This window comes from Pipistrellus kuhlii, unplaced genomic scaffold (assembly GCF_014108245.1).
Source record: "Pipistrellus kuhlii isolate mPipKuh1 unplaced genomic scaffold, mPipKuh1.p scaffold_m20_p_16, whole genome shotgun sequence".
Classification (NCBI taxonomy): domain Eukaryota; kingdom Metazoa; phylum Chordata; class Mammalia; order Chiroptera; family Vespertilionidae; genus Pipistrellus; species Pipistrellus kuhlii.
The window spans coordinates 19,940,339-19,960,365 of record NW_023425471.1 but is presented as its reverse complement, the minus strand read 5'-3'; the positions used below and the strand labels follow the sequence as shown (position 1 = coordinate 19,960,365).

General features: G+C 41.4%; 1 protein-coding gene across 1 annotated transcript; it reads right to left on the bottom strand.

Moving 5' to 3' along the window:
- Window positions 1–218: 218 nt before the first annotated feature.
- LOC118719904 (melanoma-associated antigen B16) lies at window positions 219–1,231 on the bottom strand. Its single transcript, XM_036439774.2, has one exon. It carries the CDS (start codon window positions 1,221–1,223, stop codon window positions 219–221), a length of 1,005 nt encoding a protein of 334 aa, XP_036295667.1. The 5' UTR covers window positions 1,224–1,231.
- Between the last annotated feature and the right edge of the window lie 18,796 nt (window positions 1,232–20,027).

The following is a 20,027-nucleotide window of genomic DNA, read 5'->3' as shown; positions in this document are numbered from 1 at the left end:
AGATTTTGAAGCTACTAAAACCAATATTTGAATAATACATGTCAACAAATAACAAAATTTCAAGGTACACATAAAAGAAGAACACAGGCATATATAGTGTGTTCCTTTCAGCCCCACCACAGACCTAAATTCATAAACACAAGCTGCCTCTTCAAACAATGCATGAGGAAACTATCCCTGACTTCCCTAAGGTGTGGGAGGAGCTGCCTGGCTTGGCCTTAGAACTCGCAGTGGCTATCATAGTCCATAACTATGGCCATCACTTTTTCTCTGGCTCTCTCTTTTTCATCTTTCAATGCTTCCTCATATTGAGATGGAAAACAATGTGGGACAGTCCCGTGAATCTTCGCCAGAAATTGTAGGACTTTCATCTTGGTGGTTTCAGCATGGGCTCTTGGGCCCCACATAAATTTAAATTGTGCAGGATCACTGTCGTCCACCTTCTGGTACTTTAGGTATTCCTCCTCCACGAAATGTGTGGTGATGAGCTTCCTGATATCCCCAAAGATATAGTGCTTCTTCTCATAATATAACCCCATCACACTCAGAACATCCCAAATGTCCTGTTCGGTGGCACTGTTGCCCTTCATGAAGACTGCACCCAGGATAAGTATCAGGATGCCAGTCTTAGGCACACCGACTTCGCCATGCAGCAACCCATCATAGGTGAGGCCCATTTTGATGAAGATGGAATAGCACTGGTTGAAGGGATCAACATCTATCACATCAAGGCCAAAGACTATCTCCATGCGTTCAGATGCTCTCTGGAAGACCTCAACGAAGTGGTCTTCATACTCTTTGCTGATATTCTTCAACATATCTTCCTTGGTTATTATCTCCTTCATTCGATACTTGAGCAGGAGGAAATTCACCAATGAAGCCACATTTTCATCTAGAGCATCTATGGGCACATTACTGGGGTCTGGATCTACCTTTAAGGTACTATCCTCCCCCTCTTTGCTACTGGAGCCCTCACCATATTTGATTGATGAGGAGACTGTGGTGACAATTGAGGAAGAACAGAAACTCTGAGCACTCTCAGAGGTACTGGGGATACCAGCATCAGGAGCCTCCTCCAGATTTCCAGGCATTTCAGGATGGGAGGAGAGACAGGCCTCCTCCAGAGCCTTGGACTCCTGTGCAACCTCCAGGCCCTGGGTCTCACTGTGGGTCTGAAAGAGTTGATCAGGTGAGCATTGTGGATTCTTCTGAGGAAAAGCCATGAGGACACTTGTGGTAATCAGGAGTGTGAACAAGAAGACAATGTGGAATCACTCCCTAAGGAAAAGAAGGAAGATGTGAGTGGCCTCAGATGCTAATCTCAACTGGGGTGGCTCTGATAAAAGCCACTTCCAATGGTCCTTTCCTGACAATAGTGCCACAGGGCCTCACAGAGTACCTGTCCTCCTGGAAGCTGTGTCCCCCATACACATGAAAGACAAATACTCAATGTTCCTCAGGGTGCAACCAGGAAAGCCAGGCTGAGAATTCTTAGGGATGACAGTAGGCAGGTGTGGCTGAGCTCTGTAGAGCCATTTGTGTTATGAGGAGTATGGTCCCTTCAAATCTTCAAACAGGTGCATTACCGAGGCATTCCTAGGAACTGTCAGTCATCTCCCTCATGCTATATATACCGTCCCCCTAAGAGCTAGTCACATCTCCCTAAGGTCATTACTCTGTATCTCTCTAAGGAATCTGTACCGCTTGTTAACTCTATCTAAAACTGATCCCAACTTGGCCCTATCAGACCAAAACTGTCAGGTAGAAACTAACAGCAACACAGTCATAGTAGGGGACTTTAATACCCTACTAACACCACTGAACAAATCCTCTAAAAAAAAAATCAGCAGAGAAACATCAATCCTAAATGACTCCCTAGATCAGATGGAATTAATTGACATCTTCAGAACATTTCACCACAAAGCTGTAGAATATACATTCTTCTCAAGTGCACATGGGTCATTTTCAAAGATAGACCACATATTGGGACATAGGCAAAATCTCTTCAAATTCAAGAAGATAGCATTCATATCAAGCGTCTTCTCAGATCACAATGGCTTAAAATTAGAAATCAGCTACAATAAAAAACAATGAAAAAAATCAAACATCTGGAGGCTAAATAGCATTTTACTGAAAAATTATTGGGTTACCAAAGAGATCAAAGAATAAATAAAAAAAAAATCATGGCTACAAATGACAATGATAACTAAAAAATCCAAAATCTATGGAACACAGTAAAAGCAGTCTAGAAAGGGAAGTTCATAGATCTACAGGCCTTCCTCAAAAAACAAGAAAAAATGGTAATAAATTATCTAACCCTAAAACTCAAAGAATGAGAAAGAGAGCAACAATAAAAACCTAGCATAAGCAGAAGGAAATAATAAAGATCAGAGCATAAATAAAAGGCATAGAGACAAAAATCAAACAATACAAAAGATCAACAAAACCAAGATCAGTTTTTTGAAAGATAAAGGATACTGATAAACCTCTAGACAGGCTCACCAAGAAGCAAAGAGAGAGGACCCCAATGAACAAAATCAGAAATGAAATAGGTGAAGTAACAACCAACCCCACAGAAATACAATTGATTATGAAGAAATACTATGAAAAACTCTATTCCAACAAACTAGACAACCTAGAAAAAATGTACAAAATTCTTAGAAAAATGCAAGCTTCCAAAACTCAATCAGGAAGGAAAAAAAAAAGAAAAAAAAAAAAAAAAAAAAACCTAAATAGGCCAACAACTGCCTAAGATATTGAAGCAGCAATCAAAAATCTTCCAGCAAACAAAAGCCCTTGTCTGGACAGCTTTACAGGGGAGTTACACCAAGTATTCAAAGAACTACAACCTATCCTCCTCACACTACTCAAAAAAATTTAAGAGGAAGGCACACTTTGAAGCTCTTTCTTTGAAGCCAGCAGTACCCTAATCCCACAACCAGATAAAGACACCACAAAAAAAGAGAGCTACAGGCCAATATCCTTGATGAACATAGATGCTAAAATCCTCAACAAAATTCTAGCAAATTGGATTCAGCTTTACATTAGAAACATCAATCACCATGACCAAGTGGGATTTATTCTGGGGAAGCAAGGATGGTACAATATCTACAAATTAATAAATGTAATACATCACATAAACAAAGAGTCAAAAATCACATAATCATATCAATTGATGCAGAAAAAGCATTTGACAAAATCTAACATCCTTTCTTGATAAAAACTCTCAACAAAGTGGGAAGAGAGGGATCATACCTCAATATAATAAAAGCCTTATATGACAAACCTATAGCCAACATCATACTCAATGGGCACAAACTAAACTCATTTCCCCTAAGAACAAGACAGGGATGCCCACTTTCACCACTCCTATTCAATATTGTACTGGAAGTGCTAGCCATAGCAATCAGACAAGAAGAAATAAAAGGCATCCAAATTAGAAAAGAAGTAAAACTGTTCTTATTCACAGATGACAAGATACTATACATAGAAAACCCTAAAGACTCCATAAAAAAACTACTAGAACTAATACATGAATTTGGCAATGTAGAAGGATACAAAATTAACACACAGAAATCTATGGCCTTTCATTCGATGTCCAGTGCACAAGTTAGTGCACCAGTGGGGTCCCTCTGCCTGGGCTGTGGGAATTGGGCTGAAACCAGCTATATGACATGCCCTCAAGGGTCCCCAAGTTCTGAGAGTTCTCTGGTGACACACCCTGGAATCGGGCTTCCTGCTCTCTGATTCCAGATGCATCACTCGAGAACTGCAGCTGCTAAGTCACTGCAGCTCAGCAGATCCTACACTGAGCATCTGGCCCTGGTGGATAGTGCATGTTATAGCTACCAGTCGGCTGGTCACTTAGGCTTGTATATATATGTGATGAAATCACAGTAAGAGAAATGAAAAAAAAATGACATTTACCATTGCACCAAAATAAATTAAGATAACTAGGAATAAATTTACCTAAGGATGTAAAAGACCTGTACTCAGAAAACTATAGGACAGCCAAAACCAGTTTGGCTCAGTGGATAGAATGTCGGTCTGTGGACTGAAAGGTCCCAGGTTTGATTCCGGTCAAGGGCATGTACATTGGTTGTGGGCACATCCCCAGTAGGGAGTGTGCAGGAGGCAGCTGGTTGATGTTTCTCTCTCATCGACATTTCTAGCTCTCTATCTCTCTCCCTTCCTCTCTGTAAAAAATCAATAAAAATATATTTTTTAAAAAAAGAAAGAAACCATCAACAAAACAGCAAGAAAGCATGGGAGAACATATTTCCCAATAATATTTCAAATAAGGGTTTAATCTCTAAAATTTACAGAGAACTCATACAACTTAACAAAAAGAAGATAAACAATCCAATCAAAAAATGGGCAAAGGACCTAAATAGACACTTTTCGAAAGAGGATATACAGAAGGCCCAGAGACATATGCAAACATGCTCAAAGTCACTAATCATTAGAGAGATGCAAATCAAAACAACAATGAGGTACCATCTCACATCTGTCACAATGGCCAACATCAACAAATCAACAAATGGCAAGTGTTGGGTAGGATGTGGAGAAAAAGGAACCCTTGTGCACTGCTGGTGGAAATGCAGAAGACAGTATGGAGTTTCCTCAAAAAGTTAAAAATGGAACTCCTGTACCAACCTAAGGACAGCATTCGGGGACAAAGGGACTAACCAATGGTTTCCCTGATGTCAGCCTTGCATGGCCTAGAGATGAATGGCAGCCACCCTTCCATTGCTACTCTGGATCCCAGAAGGTAAAGGTATTCTGAATAGATTATTCAGCAGAAGAAGTCCTATGCCTGAACAGGTGTGAGTTATGCCTAAAGGGCAAACTCAGCACATGAAAGGGTGATACCAGGGGTCTCAGGGAACCTTTTGGAGATACCAAGCCATGACAATCAGATGAGACAGCTAATCACTCTTTCATGGTGTTCACCCATGGAAGTAAGCCCTTATGATAATGGGCAAAATTAGGACAAAAGGAGAAGTCCCAGTAAATCCATTTCTAAGACTATATCCCAAGAAACCAGAAACAATCAGAAAGGATTTATGCACCCCTATGTTTACAGCAGCACAATTCTCAATATCTAGTCTTTGGAAACAGTGCCCATCAGCAAATGAGTGGATTAAACACAATGGAATACTATTCCATTATAAAAAAAAAAGAAGGAACTGTTACCATTTTCAACAGCATGGGTGGAACTGGAGAGCATTATGCTAAGTGTAATAAAGCAGTTGGAGAAACATAAATATTACATGATCTCACTCATATGTGGGATATAATGATCAACATAAATTGATGAACAAAAATAGATCCAGAGACAAATGGCAGGGACTGGGGAGTGTCAGAGAGCAATCTAAGGACTTGTATAGGTGCATATTAGCATAACCAATGGACATAGACACTAGGGCAGTGTGGGCTTGCCCGGGGTGGGAATGGCTGGGGCAGGGGGTTGTCAATTGGGGAAAAGGGAGACATATGTAAAACTTTAGACAAAAAAAAAGAAAGAAAAAAAGAAGTCATGAAGCACAAATATATACAGAATAAAGACTGTGGAAATGAATAGGCAAAGGGAGCCCAATGTGTGTGTTTTTTCCCCACTGAAGGAATAAGGAAATTTATTTCAGCTTCTACCAGATAGGACAGAATTTGCATGTCTATCATTTTCCATGCAGGGTATGGGTGGTGAAAAACTGTGTCAGAGAGCTTAGGCCTGAGGTGGTTTAGAGGAACTTACTAGATTAGAGTTTGAGGTCCTGTGGGAACTGGTCCCCAGAGCCAGTCTAATAGTAATTTCAAAAGTGGTTCACTGTATGAAAGAAAAACTTCCCAGAGAATGAGTACCCTCGACCTCCTATATGCTGACCTGATAGTTTTGCATTTACCCAAATATAAGTAACTGAAAATGAGATAAATGACAACATGCTTAAACTTTGGAATGCCATTTACTAGTCTAAAGCTTTGCTTTTCTCACTTAACAATGTACTGTGGGCATCTGCTATTGTTGATGTGTATTGATCTATCTCTTCCCCATAGTAGCTGCAAGGTAGTCTTCTATATAGACATCTTATAATAACTTAATATTATATGCTTACTGATGTACAGAGGTGGTTCCAAAATTTTTGCTAAAATAAAAAACATGTCATATGTGAATTATACTTGAATAAAAATGTTGCAATAGGCATTCTTTTATTATATTTAAAAACAATGTATATGCATATTGAAAATTCTGGAAGGATATACACCAAAATATTTACTCTGGCTGTCAGTGGAGGTGGGGTATTTTTGAGAATGTTATTCATAGCTGTACTGTTTCAATTTTTTTTCATACAAGCATTATCATTTTTTTATGATCAGGAAACACAAAATATTTTGATATTAAAAATATGTATAACTGAATTAAATTTGTAAACTGCAAAAAAAAAAAAAAAAGAAAAAGAAAAAGAAAACTATCCATGCTTGCTTGAAACCTCCCAGGGTTGACTATAGGGGCAAGGTAGATACATACCAAGGGATCCCATTTTCACAAGTGGGATCAGCTCTTTGCTCAAACAAGGTCTACGTCTTGAAACTTGATAGTACCTGAGACTCCTCCCCTCTGCTAACCTGATGTCATTCTCTCCAACTAAACAGATCCGTCCCTGTGACCACTAAGGATGAAATATAAGAATGAATTATGAGATCAGACAAGATGTCTACAGAGCAATCATGTTCATCCATAGTTCAAGGAATAGGATGTAAGATGGTATCTCAGCCTCACAGCTCTGCCCAGGGGCAACAGCAGGCTCAGCAGAGTTATGTTGGCTCCTGACTTACTGGATGCGTGGTTTTCTCAGCCTTTGGTCAAGTGCTTTAGTCTGGCTACAGGTCAAACCCCAATCTGTAGCTTCTTAAAAATATTTTATTGATTTTTTAATATTTATTTATTTATTTATTTATTCATTTATTTATTTATTTATTTTACAGAGAGAAAGGGAGATAGAAACATCGATGAGAGAGAAACATCAATCAGCTGCCTCCTGCACATCCCTTACTGGGGATGTGCACGCAACCAAGGTACATGCCCTTGACTGGAATAGAATCTGGGACCTTTCAGTCTGCAGGCTGATGCTCTATCCACTGAGCTAAGCCGGTTTCGGTTAGACCGTAGCTTATGATACCTGATGCAAACCCTGCAAGAAAAGGCTTATTTTTATTGAGACACTGAGAAGCAAAACATGAGATGGGTTTGTCATGGGTTCTTCACCTGGAAGCCCGGCATGGCCTGGGACTTCTCCTTTTGTCCTAATTTTGCCCATCACCATAGGCCTCACTTTCAGTGAACATCCATGGAAGAGTGATTAGTTGTCTTATCTGACTATCATGGCTTGGGCTCTCCAAAGGGTTCCCTGAGACCCCCAGGACCACCTCTTCATGGGCTGAGTTTTCCCTTCAGACAGAACTCACCAACACCTGCCAAGGCATAGATCTCCTTCTTACAAATAATCTATTCAGAACAAATTCACCTTCTGGGACCCAGAGTAGCAAGGGAGGGTGGCTGCCATTCGTCCCTGGGCCATGCAAGACTGACAGCAGGGGAAGCGCTGGTTAGCCCCTCTGTCTCCGAATGCTGTCCTCAGGTGGGTACAGGATGGCCATATACTCACCACACTCTATTCCCTCAGGGGTTACCTTCCAATGGAGGCCCCATCTCCCTGAGACCCCCAACTAGAAGTGAGCAAACACCTTATGCACGGGGCTACCAGGGCTGACAAAAAGGACTAGATACCACATCACACCCTCGTCCCTGGATCGGTGGAACCCTATGAATTCCCCCGGTGCATTTGGGATTTCCACGGGGCCTGGGAAGCCTTCCTTTGCTGACATGACACTTCCAACCTCCGCCCATGCCTCACATCCCTCAGATCCGGAGGACGAAATCCGTCTGCGACACTTGCAGCCCGGCTTCTCGGGAACTCAAGGCTGGGGGAAGGGCCGCCACTCTGAGGGGAGGGCTGTCCCCTAGCGCTAGGTCCTCACTCAGGGCCTTTTCATGATGACTGGGCTCTGACACCATTACCACCCACCCCCACTTCACTCCAACGCCCAACCCCACCCCCACTTCACTCCAATCCCCACCCCTCTCACCACCACCCCCCACCTCCACCTGCACAAAATGGCTGCCGCATGGAATGGTCGCAGTTCCCTAGCCCTAGGTCCTCACTCAGGATCTTTTCATGATGACTAGGGCTCTGCAACCATTACCATCCTCCACACACATTTTACCTCACCCCCAGCTCCCACACCATCTCCTCCCACTGCACCTCCGCCTACAGAGAATGGCCAAGGTATAACATGGCTGCCACACAGAAAGGTCTCCGTCCCCTAGCCCTAGGTCCTCAGGGCCTTTTCATGATGACTGGGGCTCTGAAACCATTACCACCCACCCCCACTTCACTCCAACCCCCAAACCCCTCACACTCTCCACCCCCCACCTCCGCCTGCACAAAATGGCTGCCACACAGACGCCATTCCCTAACCCTAGGTCCTCACTCAGGGCCTTTTCGCGATGACTGGGGCTGTGAAACCCACCCCCACTTCACCCCAACCCCCAACCCCCATCCCCACTTCACTCCAACCCCAACCCCCACATCATCTCCCCCTACTGCACCTCCGATGTCAGAGAACGGCAGCGGCACAAAATGGCTGCCGCACAGACGCCATTCCCTAGTGCTAGGTCCTCACTCAGGGCCTTTTCATGATGACTGGGGCTCTGACACCACTATCACCTGCCCCCACGTCACCCCACCGCCTCACTATCCTCTCCCCCCTCCCCCCCCCCCCACTGCACCTCGGATGTCAGAGAATGGCGGTGGCACAAAATGGCTGCCGCACAAAGGTCGCCATTCGCTAGCGCTAGGTCCTCACTCGGGGCGTTTTCATGATGACTGGGGCTCTGACACCATTATTACCCACCCCACTTCACCCCAACACCCACCCCCACTTCACCCCAACCCCCAACCCCCACACCATCTCCCTGCTGCATGGCCGCCCACACAGAATGGCCGCTGTCCCCTCAGCCCGTTGCCCAGGAGGCAGTGTGGGCCAGGCCACCCCTCACCCGCCGGCCCACCAAAGGAAGGGGGGCTGCTTTCCCTGGGGCTCCCTCTTTTCTCTGTGGGAGCTGCTGTGACTCCCCATGAAGAGTCTCACCTGACACCGGGCAGCCCTGACAGTGACCCCTCAGCTGTGGCGAGCTCACGCACGAAGCCTCAAATGGAAGCTCTCTCGGTCCCGGTTCCGAGGCGGAAGTCCAGGGGAGGTACATCCGGCTGGTGGGTAGCCCCCTGAGTGGCTGGGGTCACCGCAGGGGCGGGCTTTGCGCACCCACCCCCTCCCCACTTCCTGCTGTGCTTCATGAGTTGGTGCGGGCAGATCCTGCTCAGCCCTCGCCTCGAGGTCTCAGTGCTGGGAACTCCTCCAGCTGCTGAGGAGCTCATGGCCCTCATGCCCACGCCCTCAGGCCCTGAGAGCCTGCAGAGTAATTGAGGGGCCTCCGCAGACCAGGGCTCTGCAGGGCCGAAAGCAGGCGCTGGCCCTATTCAATGTGACCCCCCACCCCGCCACCACCCCATCCCCACTCTGTGTAACCACCCCCACCCCCACCCCGCCTTTATTCTCTGGTGGTGCGCCCTCTGACCTCTCTCGTGGGGCTTCGTTCCGGCTCCTTTCTCATGACCCAAGCCTTCCTGGAAAATGCCACCACCTAGCAAACCCTTGATGCACTTACTTTCCGCAACTTGCAGAGACTGAACTAAGTCCTGTCCCAGCCCCCTTGTCAAAGATGAAGTCAGAGCACGTGGCGGCAGGGGCCCAGAGCACATGGCAGGCAGGGTCCAGGGCAGCCGGAAAAAATCATGCTGACCTAGTCTTCCTCTTTAACAGTCAGATTTAGTTTCATATAATTTATTTTATAAAAAAATTAGTTTGTAGCCCTGCCTGGGGTTGCTCTGTTCACTTGGTTGAAGTGTTGTCTGTACACCAAAACTTGTGGTTCAAATCCCAGTCTAAGTACCAACCAAGATTGTGTTTATCCATGGTTGGGGCAGGTACGGGAGACAACGAACTCTCTTTGTCTGTGTCTCTGTCTCTTCTCTCCCCCTTCTCTCTCTCTTCAAATTAATAAACATATCCTTAGGTGAGAATAAAATTATTACTTTGCCTCAGGGAGGGACTGAGGTGAATGATTTTGAAAGTTTCTGATTTTTTAGGTTATTTGATATTGCAATATGCAGAAATCATATACAGATGAATAGTATCTCTCTTTACAGTTCATACTTCTTTTTTATTTTGCTATTCCTATCATTGTTCTGGTTATGTGTTCGTATCCAGCTTTGAACTCTGGAGTGTTCTTGGCTCAAATATTTTCTTTCGGTCTCATATATCAGATCTGTATAAAGGAAACTTAGCTTGTGAAACTGTTTGCAGTAATTTTATATTCTTTTGTGTGATGAAGAAAATATTACCAAACATGTTGATTAGTTTTTGTCTGATCATATTATGCAACTGGTTTTCAAACCTGATCTGCTCTATGAAATTTTGAACTTGATATTCACTTTGTAAGTTTCCATTAGCATTTTTATTAATGGTTTATCTTTGAAATTTATATATTTCTAAAAAATAGCATTTCACTTGGGTATTCAAATTTAGAGGTATATTTATAATCAACCATTTGCATTGAATTTTAGGCATATACTATAGTACACAAAATAATACAATAAATCCTGTTTACCTGATACTCAACAAAAACAATTATCAATAGGTATAAGTAGAATACTGGTCAGATTAGTTATTTTTTTCAATACATTTGCTCTTTGGCAAGATCACAATAGAGGTGACAGTTTCCATTAGGAGGGATGTAATGTCTGTTGTCTTCCTTTTTGGTGATCCTGGCACTCTTAATATTTATGGCCATTATCAAGCTTCATTAAGAGCTATAGAATGCTAAATTTCTGATCCTGTCACTTCTTTTTATCTCATTACATGAAATTCTTCTAAGGGGAATATATCCTCTTTTCTATTATTTGTTTATATTGTGGTATTTTTATAACCTATTTCAAGTATTCCTTTACAATAATTAAATCTCTTTTGTACTTACATTTTATACAAAATTATTTAACTAACTAGAGGCCCAGTGCACAGATTCGTGCGCAGGTGGGGTCCCTCGGCATGGCCTGTGGGGATTGGGCCCAAACCAGCTCAACCAGTCCAACACCATCTGCTGCTCCTGCATGCCATTCCTACTCATCCAGACCCACTGCACCTGCCGCGGGCTCGCGCCTAGTCAGTCCCAATTGGGAGAGGCTCACACCACCACCACCACAGTGGTACTCGCCAGCCATGAGCCCTGAATCTGGTGCCCATCAGTCAGCTGAGTGGTGCTCCTGCATTCAGAGCACACTGACCACCAGAGGGAAGCACTGATTGTCTGCCCCCTGGTGGTCAGTGCATGTCATAGTGGCCAGTGGTTCAGTCATTCGGTCATTCAGTTGCTTAGGCTTTTTTATATATATAGATACCATTTGTTTCTTTCTTTTGTCATTGACAATATTTATAAATTATCTGTGATATATGTCTTACATAACAGAATACATTACATAAAGAATCTTCACATATTCTACTAACTATAGAGTCAGCAGCATTGATCATTAAGGACATTAATTGATCTGAAAGGGAAAGAGTGAAAGACTCTCGGGATATTTATCATGTCAGTAATAGGACTTGAGAGCACACAAGCAAGAGAGAAAAAGAAAAGGTAGCTCTTTCCCCTAATGTTCCACAGGTAGTTTTCCCTCTTAGGCCTTCACTTCCAAAAAGTGGGAACTGGGGCTTGTTGCTGGATTAGGAGAATGCTACATCATCTCCCAATTCTGGCTCAGTGCCTCAAAGAGTTATACCCTGGACTGGACTGTTCCAGGAAAGCGACACCAGAAAATATCATGCTGATTGTAGACACACTGAGAACCAAGAAGACATTATTGACTTAAACACATTTCCTTGTCAGGTTGTCTAGGTATGGTGGGAAGAGTGTCTTATCTATTTTTCCACTGGGAAAGGTGTTTCTTCTGGGAGTGAAGAAATTGGGGAGTGGATATCTCTCTTATTTTTTTTTTTTCTAAGTTACAGTGTCCTGCAGATTCTGTTGTTTGGTGTAGAGACCCTATTATAGATGCCCCTGATGAGAATTCAGTGTATTTAATGGCAAGGGGACAGTTCTTTCTACTTGCTGAGGTTAAGGAGAGTCTGAGTGGGAAGAGGGCAGAAATCCAGAGAATATATAGTGAAGTATACCGAATATCTTTTTGGACCTCTTAAATAAAAGAAATTATCTGACCCAACACACCCAAGATATAATAGTGGGACAGGCATAGGAAAATATCTATAGCCATTGCTATTTTACTATAACAGGAAAAATGAAAGGTATGAAGCAGTCCCTGAACCACATCATTATGAGATCCTGTTGGGCAAATATCATGAATTCCTCAATTATATTTCTAATACTCATGAAGAGTTTTCCAAAGGCTAGTTTCTGTGTTCTTGGTTCCTCCTTTGGAGTTATCCTCCTTTTGTTATGGAAGGTAGCATGTGTTTGCAACTGAGTATGCAAATCATTTACTTTGGAAACTCATCAAATGCATTGAGATGACCCCAAACATCTACCTTAGGTCTATTAGTCAAATGTTCCTCTCTAGTTTATGGAGGATTTGAGAGTAAATGGTAAGGCCCATTTTAAAATCCAGAGTTTAATCTCTTAACTGTGAGAGTAATCTGGCCTCTGTTGAATACTCCAACACCTTTGATCTGCCCACTCCATAGCTAAATTTAAACTTTATTCTTGCTGAACTAAATACAGTTTTCTGAATGCACAAAAGGCCATGTCTTGAGACATTTATAGCTGGCTGTCCTCACTTGGAATGTTGTCCTCGCCCCCTTTGGTTTATCATGCTATCTCACTCCCAACTTGTAGACACAAAAATATAAGCATTGCAAGCAATAGCACAGTATCTTCCAAAGGGCAGATGCTCAATATTTGGAAATGATCTTGTATCTAATTTATTAAGAATTAATTTATCTTACATTCTTTATAGCTAAGCATATACATGTATATATTTATGTTATGAAAGGAAACTGCAAAATTATTAGGAAAGTCACGAATTTACCATATTTTAATTTATTTATATCAATTTCTTGAGCCAAAGAATTTTATTACTGAGTTCTTTCAAATAAAAAAATGGATCGAAATGCCAATTGTCTTGTTTTAGATTGCAAACAATGTTTTACAGAGTAGCAAAACTCTTACTCTCAAAGTTGATATTAAGCATACACCATGACTAACCCAAATCATTCATAATGTATATTCTAAATTTGTCTAAACTTTACATTAAAAGAAATGCATTGAAAAACTAATGCAAAAGAAGAATGGAAAAAAGAAATAGATGGAGGGAGAAAGAAAGGAAGGAAGAAAATGGGAAGGGAAGAAGAGAGGGAGGAATGCAAGAAGAAAAGGGGGAAGGAAGGTCATGCCTGTTCTATGGTTCCAAAAAATGTAGTCAAACTCATGACCAGCCTTAGAACTTGTTTATGACAAGAGAACAGCCCAAGCCTTCCACCAGACTTGGTTTTAAATGGAAAATGCCACCAAAGACCAAAAGGATAGTAACAGGATTCAGCTGGTGATCTAGAGATATCACTCTTATGAAGGGAAAAAACACTCCAACTGTCTGCTGTTTATTCCCACCTACATGGCTATAGGAAGGAAAAAGGGGGAGGAACTCAGAGAGAAACCCAAGATAGAGTGAGTTTACTTAAAAGCGACTGTTCTGAACTAGAAAAGAATTGGTATATATTTGATTAGAAAGTTTACTGTTTATTCTAGCTATATAGCAGAAAGAAGTTTATACCAATTGTGATAAATTAAGACAAATTATTTCACTATTTATTTATTTATCTATTTAAATATATTTTTATTGATTTTTTTTACAGAGAGGAAGGTAGACGGATAGAAAGCTAGAAACATCAATGAGAGAGAGACATTGATCAGCTGCCTCCTGCACACCCCTTACTGGGGATGTGCCTGCAACCAAGGTACATGCTCTTGACCGGAATCGAACTTGGGACCCTTCAGTCCTCAGGCCAACACTCTATCCACTGAGCCAAACTGGTTAGGGCAGTTGATTCTTGTATGTTCCCATAGGGAATGGAACCTGCAACTTTGGCATACCAGATGATGCTCTACAACTGAGCTATCTGGTCAGTGCCTCACAATTCATTTTTAATGTTAAAATAAAGATCCAAGTGTATATTAATAACGCTTTCATATCCATATAATGCTTTATTAATTATTTTATCTCTTTGATAAAAGTTCTGCCAAGAAAATATAAGACAATAATATAGTAAATCATTTTTTTTGCTACTAGATGGTTCAGATGTGTGTGTGTGTGTGTGTGTTGTGTGTGTGTGTGTGTGTATGGCCAAGCATACAATTATAGTGTAACTTATACAAATAAAATGTCTTGCCCTAGCTGGTTTGGCTCAGTGGATAGTGTTGACCTGTGGACTGAAGGGTCCCAGGTTCAATTCTGGTCAAGGGCACATGCCAAGGTGGTGAGCTTGATCCCCAGTAGGGGGCGTGCAGAAGGCAACTGATGAATCATTCTCTCTCATCATTGATGTTTCTCTCAGTTCCTCTCTATTCCTCTCTGAAATCAATAAAAATACATTAAAAAAATAAAACATCTACTGTCAAGAGGATAAGGAAGGAGGTGTCACACTACTGCCCAATGCTTGTTTTTATAAATAAAGTCATATTGGAGGTTAACCACGATCATCTGTATAAGTATAGTCTATGACTGCTTTTGCACTACACTATTACGACAGAGCTGAATAGTTGCTACACAGACCATATGCACTTCAAATCCCAAAATATTTACTATCTATCCCATTACAGATAGTTTTTGAGCTCTGGCAGGAGGACTCCATCATTGTAGATATTTGACATATTTTTTAGTTTATTGCAATATCAACAATCTGTTTCTAGAGCCTCTATTTGTTGGGACTTTAAATCAGATATAAAGAGATTTTTAGAAGCACATTGAGTATCTGAATAATTATATGTAAAGGCTTAGATGAATGATACAAATCAGATAACTTGAAACCACTGAGATGAGACAAGCTACAAAAAGAAGAAAGTCAGGTTTTCTTGTTTCCCCAAATGTCCTGGAATAATGGTGTTTTTCTGTGCTTCTCTGCTAAGACACATACTGCTGGTATTGAACACAACATGCAGTAGAATATTAATATCCATGATTACCCTAGCCATTGCTTAAATTATCCACTTGGGTGCAGAGAGGAAAATTAAAAAATACTCAGTGATGAAAGTTTGACTAAGGAAAAAGATTAACTCAGTGAACATGTGTGTTTTTAGAAAATAAGTAACATTTTTAGCTCATCTTAATTGCAGAATCTTGTAAAAGACAGGCAGTAAAATCATTAAGGCTTTAATTTCAATGTTTCTAAAAGATAGAACGAGTAGAGGTAGAGAGAGCAAATCTGGCTTACACACTGAGCAGAGCTTCAGGACGTTCAAGCTTACTGGAAATCAACAGAACTTTCCATAGGCACAGGCTGCAAGGAATGATAGAGTCATGCTGGATTATTAAAACATTCTGATTTTATATCTTCTGCCTTAATTTTTGCTATTCTGATATTTAGTCAAGGGAGTCTAATAATAAAGTAAGAATCAAATCTAATAATATAGTAAGTATGCTCACTCTTTAAAAATTAAAAATAAACAACTGAAAACCAAGAAAGAAAATATCAGAATATTTGAGACCAAAGAGAACACCCAATTTCCATATTTTCTGTTTGATGCTGTTTGCATCATTTAAAAAAATTGTGAAGTAACATTACTTAATAACATTATATAAATTTTAGGTATAAAACCGTGTAATTCATTATCTACACATTCTATTGCATGCTTACCATCCTGAGTCTAGTTTCTTTCTGTTACCATATATTTGATACCTTGTACTCAATTCACCCTGCTCCCACCCATTCCTTACCCCCCCATATGTAGTAATGCAGTCTCATTTAGATATTCTGGTAACATAATGTGAGTATGATATGTGCACTTGTGGTGTCTCAGCCAAATTAATGTCAAGATTCAAAATCTGCACAGAACAATTCTAGCCTAAATAATTTTGAAATGCAGATCTCTTTACCTGAATCCAAACTAGAAACAAATGAAGCAGATAATAATCCATAGCCATTTCAATAAATATATATTAAAGTAAGTTCAGAAAAGAGACACAGTCAGCAATAGTTACAGCACATTCTCTAAGCACTGCCAGTAGAGGTCAGTGACTCAGTTGTGTGTGTCAGTTCACATACATTTAATCAGTGAAATCAAGAGAAGAAATAAAACCTACTGAGTTTAATTTTCTTAATGGTTAAAAGTTATTTCAAACTCTTAGACTTAGAAAAACAAACCCTGAAGTTTGTTTTTTTAGTTCCCTTAGCTGTCTGCACTTACATGATATATCATGTCTTTTCACAGCTTCATTCAATAAACACTTTGCAATGAACTGTTTTATTTTTTGAAAGGATGCCAACTACATGAATCAAATAAAAGAAGAAGACAGGGATGATTCAAGGATGAAAGGGGCAGGAAAAAAAATCACAAAGGTTAGAGCAAGGTTCGAACAATATATTGAAAAGGTTGAAGGAGGCTGGAACCAGCAGCTGAAAGGACGAGTTATTGATTGAAGCCCAGCTTTAGAGAAATCCTGTTAGATTTGTTACAACTTGGAAAAAGATGCTCACAATGAAATCAAGCACAAGTACTCAACTGGTCCACAAAAAATCTGAATTGATTACTTACTTGTTTGATTTCTTTTGTGTTTTGTGAAGAATTTTACTTGCAACTTCTAGACTAAGATTTTCTAAAGTTACTAAGATTCAAAACTGATCATCACCATGCTAATCTAGCTCTCTGTATAATAGAAACTAATATCATCTATATTTTCCCTTCTATATGAGGATTAGTGTTTTATTTCTTTTACTTTTTACTTTTTGGACAATCAAAAATATTTCACAAATATTTGGTTCAGATCATGTATTAGTCAGATATTTGTTAGTCTCAAAATAAGTATTTTAAAAATAAATTACACATTTTTAGAAAAGACTTGTTAGTCACCCAAAGGCACTGCATTGGTTTCAGGATTCTTATATTATATTTGACTAGAGGCCCAGTGCATGAATTCGTGCACTGAGGGTATAGAGAGGGGGGGTGTCCCTCAGCCCGGCCTGCAATGACACCAGCATCCCTCACCTCGGTCTCTAGACAGAGGCTACTCCCTTCCTTCCACACAGCCTCTGGAAAGATGCTTGTCCTGGAGCCTCCTCAGGGTCTGGGCCCACGATGCCCAGCCGTGGGGTACTTGGGGACTAGGGCTCTCAGGTCCCACTTCCCAGGCTTCCAGGTCCCCCTTCTCCGCCAATGTGGTGCACCGTGAGAGCCCTCAGGAGTCCTCCCTTGGACCATGGACCGTACTACTTGTGAGCATGGGAGTGGGGGGTGAGGGTGGCCATGGTGGCAGCAACTTGATGTCTGTAGCACACCCACTGGACCCTCTCCCTGCCGTGGCACCATGCTGGCTGTGTTTGCACCATGGGCAGGGGGTTTCCAATCTGCAACTGGGGTTGCCAGGCTGTGACTGGAGGCTGCAGGCAGAAGACCCCACCACCCATAGGGTTTTATCAGTGTCAGGAACTGGGAAGATCCGTTTTTTTTCTGGGTTTTCCCCTCCCTCTATGCAGCTGGGACAGGGATGCTGGGCTGGGGTTACCATGAGCACAGTAGTCACTTGCTCTGGCCTCAGGCCAGAGGCCCCTTCCCTCCCTCCTCACAGCTGGGGCACAGACACTGGGCTCCCCACATGAGCTCAGCATCCAATGCCCAGTCCTCTGGTCAGAGGCCCCTCCTCTCCCTCCACAGGCGCTGGGTTCACATTGCAGGGACACCTCCGTCAGTGTCTGCCCTGGCCACTAAGGGCACTGCCATTTTTTTTCACGGAGTGACAGTGAATTTGCATATTACTCTTTTATTAGATAGGGTTCCACTGCATCTCAGATGACAGTTTTCAGAGCTCTTTGGTATTCTTCAAGATATAAAGTCCAGCTGAAACCGGTTTGGCTCAATGGATAGAGCATCGGCTTAGGGACTGAAGGGTCCCGGGTTCGATTCCGGTCAAGGGCATGTACCTTGGTTGTGGGCATATCCCCAGTAGGGGGTGTGCAAGAGGCAGCTGATCGATGACTCTCTCTCTCTCATTGATGTTTCTAACTCTCTATCTCTCTCCCTTCCTCTCTGTAAAAAATCAATAAAATATATATTAAAAAAAAGATATAAAGTCCATTCCTTCATTGACTTTCTTCCCAATTAAGACTTAAAGTAAACATGAGTAACAATAACATTAAAATTTCCATGGGCAGTAAAAGAGTTAAAATTGCGAGGAAAACTATAGGTAGCTTTGAAATGCCATGAAGACAAGCTGAAACCAGATAGCCTGTGTTCAGGTCTCTGCTCAACTTCTTACGACCTGACCTATCTGATCTTGATTTATCTGTCTGTTTCATGATCCATAAATGAGGTTGAAAACAGTACACTATAGTATTGTGGTGAGAATGTATGGTGTGTGGTACACTAAAAAAATTATTAACCATTGTTGTTTTTAAAAATTATTATTCAGGCATACTGTACAGATAAAATGGAGTGAAAAATTACATCATGTGTAAAATAATACCATCTACATTTTTGTATTTATGTTAATAAAAAGTAGAAAACCAGATACTTGCAATTTGGTATTGAACTTATACCTATCTTTTTAAAAAATATATATATTATTGATTTTTTACAGAGAGGAAGAGAGAGGGATAGAGAGTTAGAAACATCGATGAAAGAGAATCATCGATAAGTTGCCTCTTGCACACCGCCTACCGGGGATGTGCTCTTTGGCCAGAATTGAACCTGGGGCCTTTCAGTCCACAGGCTGACTCAATCCACTGAGCCAAACTGGTTTCGGCTATACCTATCTTTTAAATCTAGGTAGATTGCCATAGCCAGTTTGGCTCAGTGGATAGAACTGTGAACCAAAGGGTCCTGGTTTTGATTCCAGTCAAGGGCACATACCTCAGTTGCAGACTCTTCCCTGGTCTGGGCCCTGGTCAGGGTACATGCAGAAGGCAACCAATTGATGTGCTTCTCTCACATTGATATTTCTCTCTGTCTTTCCCTCTCCCACTCTCTCTAAAAGTCAATGGAAAAATATCTTCAGGTGAGAATTAACAACAACAACAACAAAAAAAAAATCTGGATAGATTATGCTTAACTCAAGCAATTTTTTTTCTTCCTTAAACATAGACTCTTTTTATTTATTTATTTATTTTATTTTTATTTTTAAAATATATTTTATTGATTTTTTACAGAGAGGAAGGGAAAGAGATAGAGAGCTAGAAACGTCGATGAGAGAGAAACATCGACCAGTTGCCTCTTGCACACCCCCTACCAGGGATGTGCCCGCAACCAAGGTACATGCCCTTGACCGGAATCAAACCCAGGACATTTCAGTCCACAGACCGACGCTCTACCACTGAGCCAAACCGGTTTCGGCTCAAGCAATTTTTGATTCAGATACTTATTGATATTGAAATTTAATTAATTTGACTTGGTCTAAGCATACACTCAGATCTTAAAAGTGGAAGTTGATTAAAGCTTGATGAACAACCTTTCTGAGTACATAAGGAAGAAACTGAACAGATACCTCTATGATGAAGTGGGGAAGTATGATCAGCTGTGCAAATGTGGAAAGAAGCAAAAGAGAAAAATCAATATTTTTGTTTGAATCAGCATATTTGTGTAGTGGGTATAGGCAGGTCTCATATTCATGTGATTAATGTCTTGCCTTGTACAC

Bases quoted from the DNA above. Each gene is read 5' to 3' on its own strand.
- LOC118719904 (XM_036439774.2), bottom strand. From the start codon at position 1,223: ATGGCTTTTCCTCAGAAGAATCCACAATGCTCACCTGATCAACTCTTT.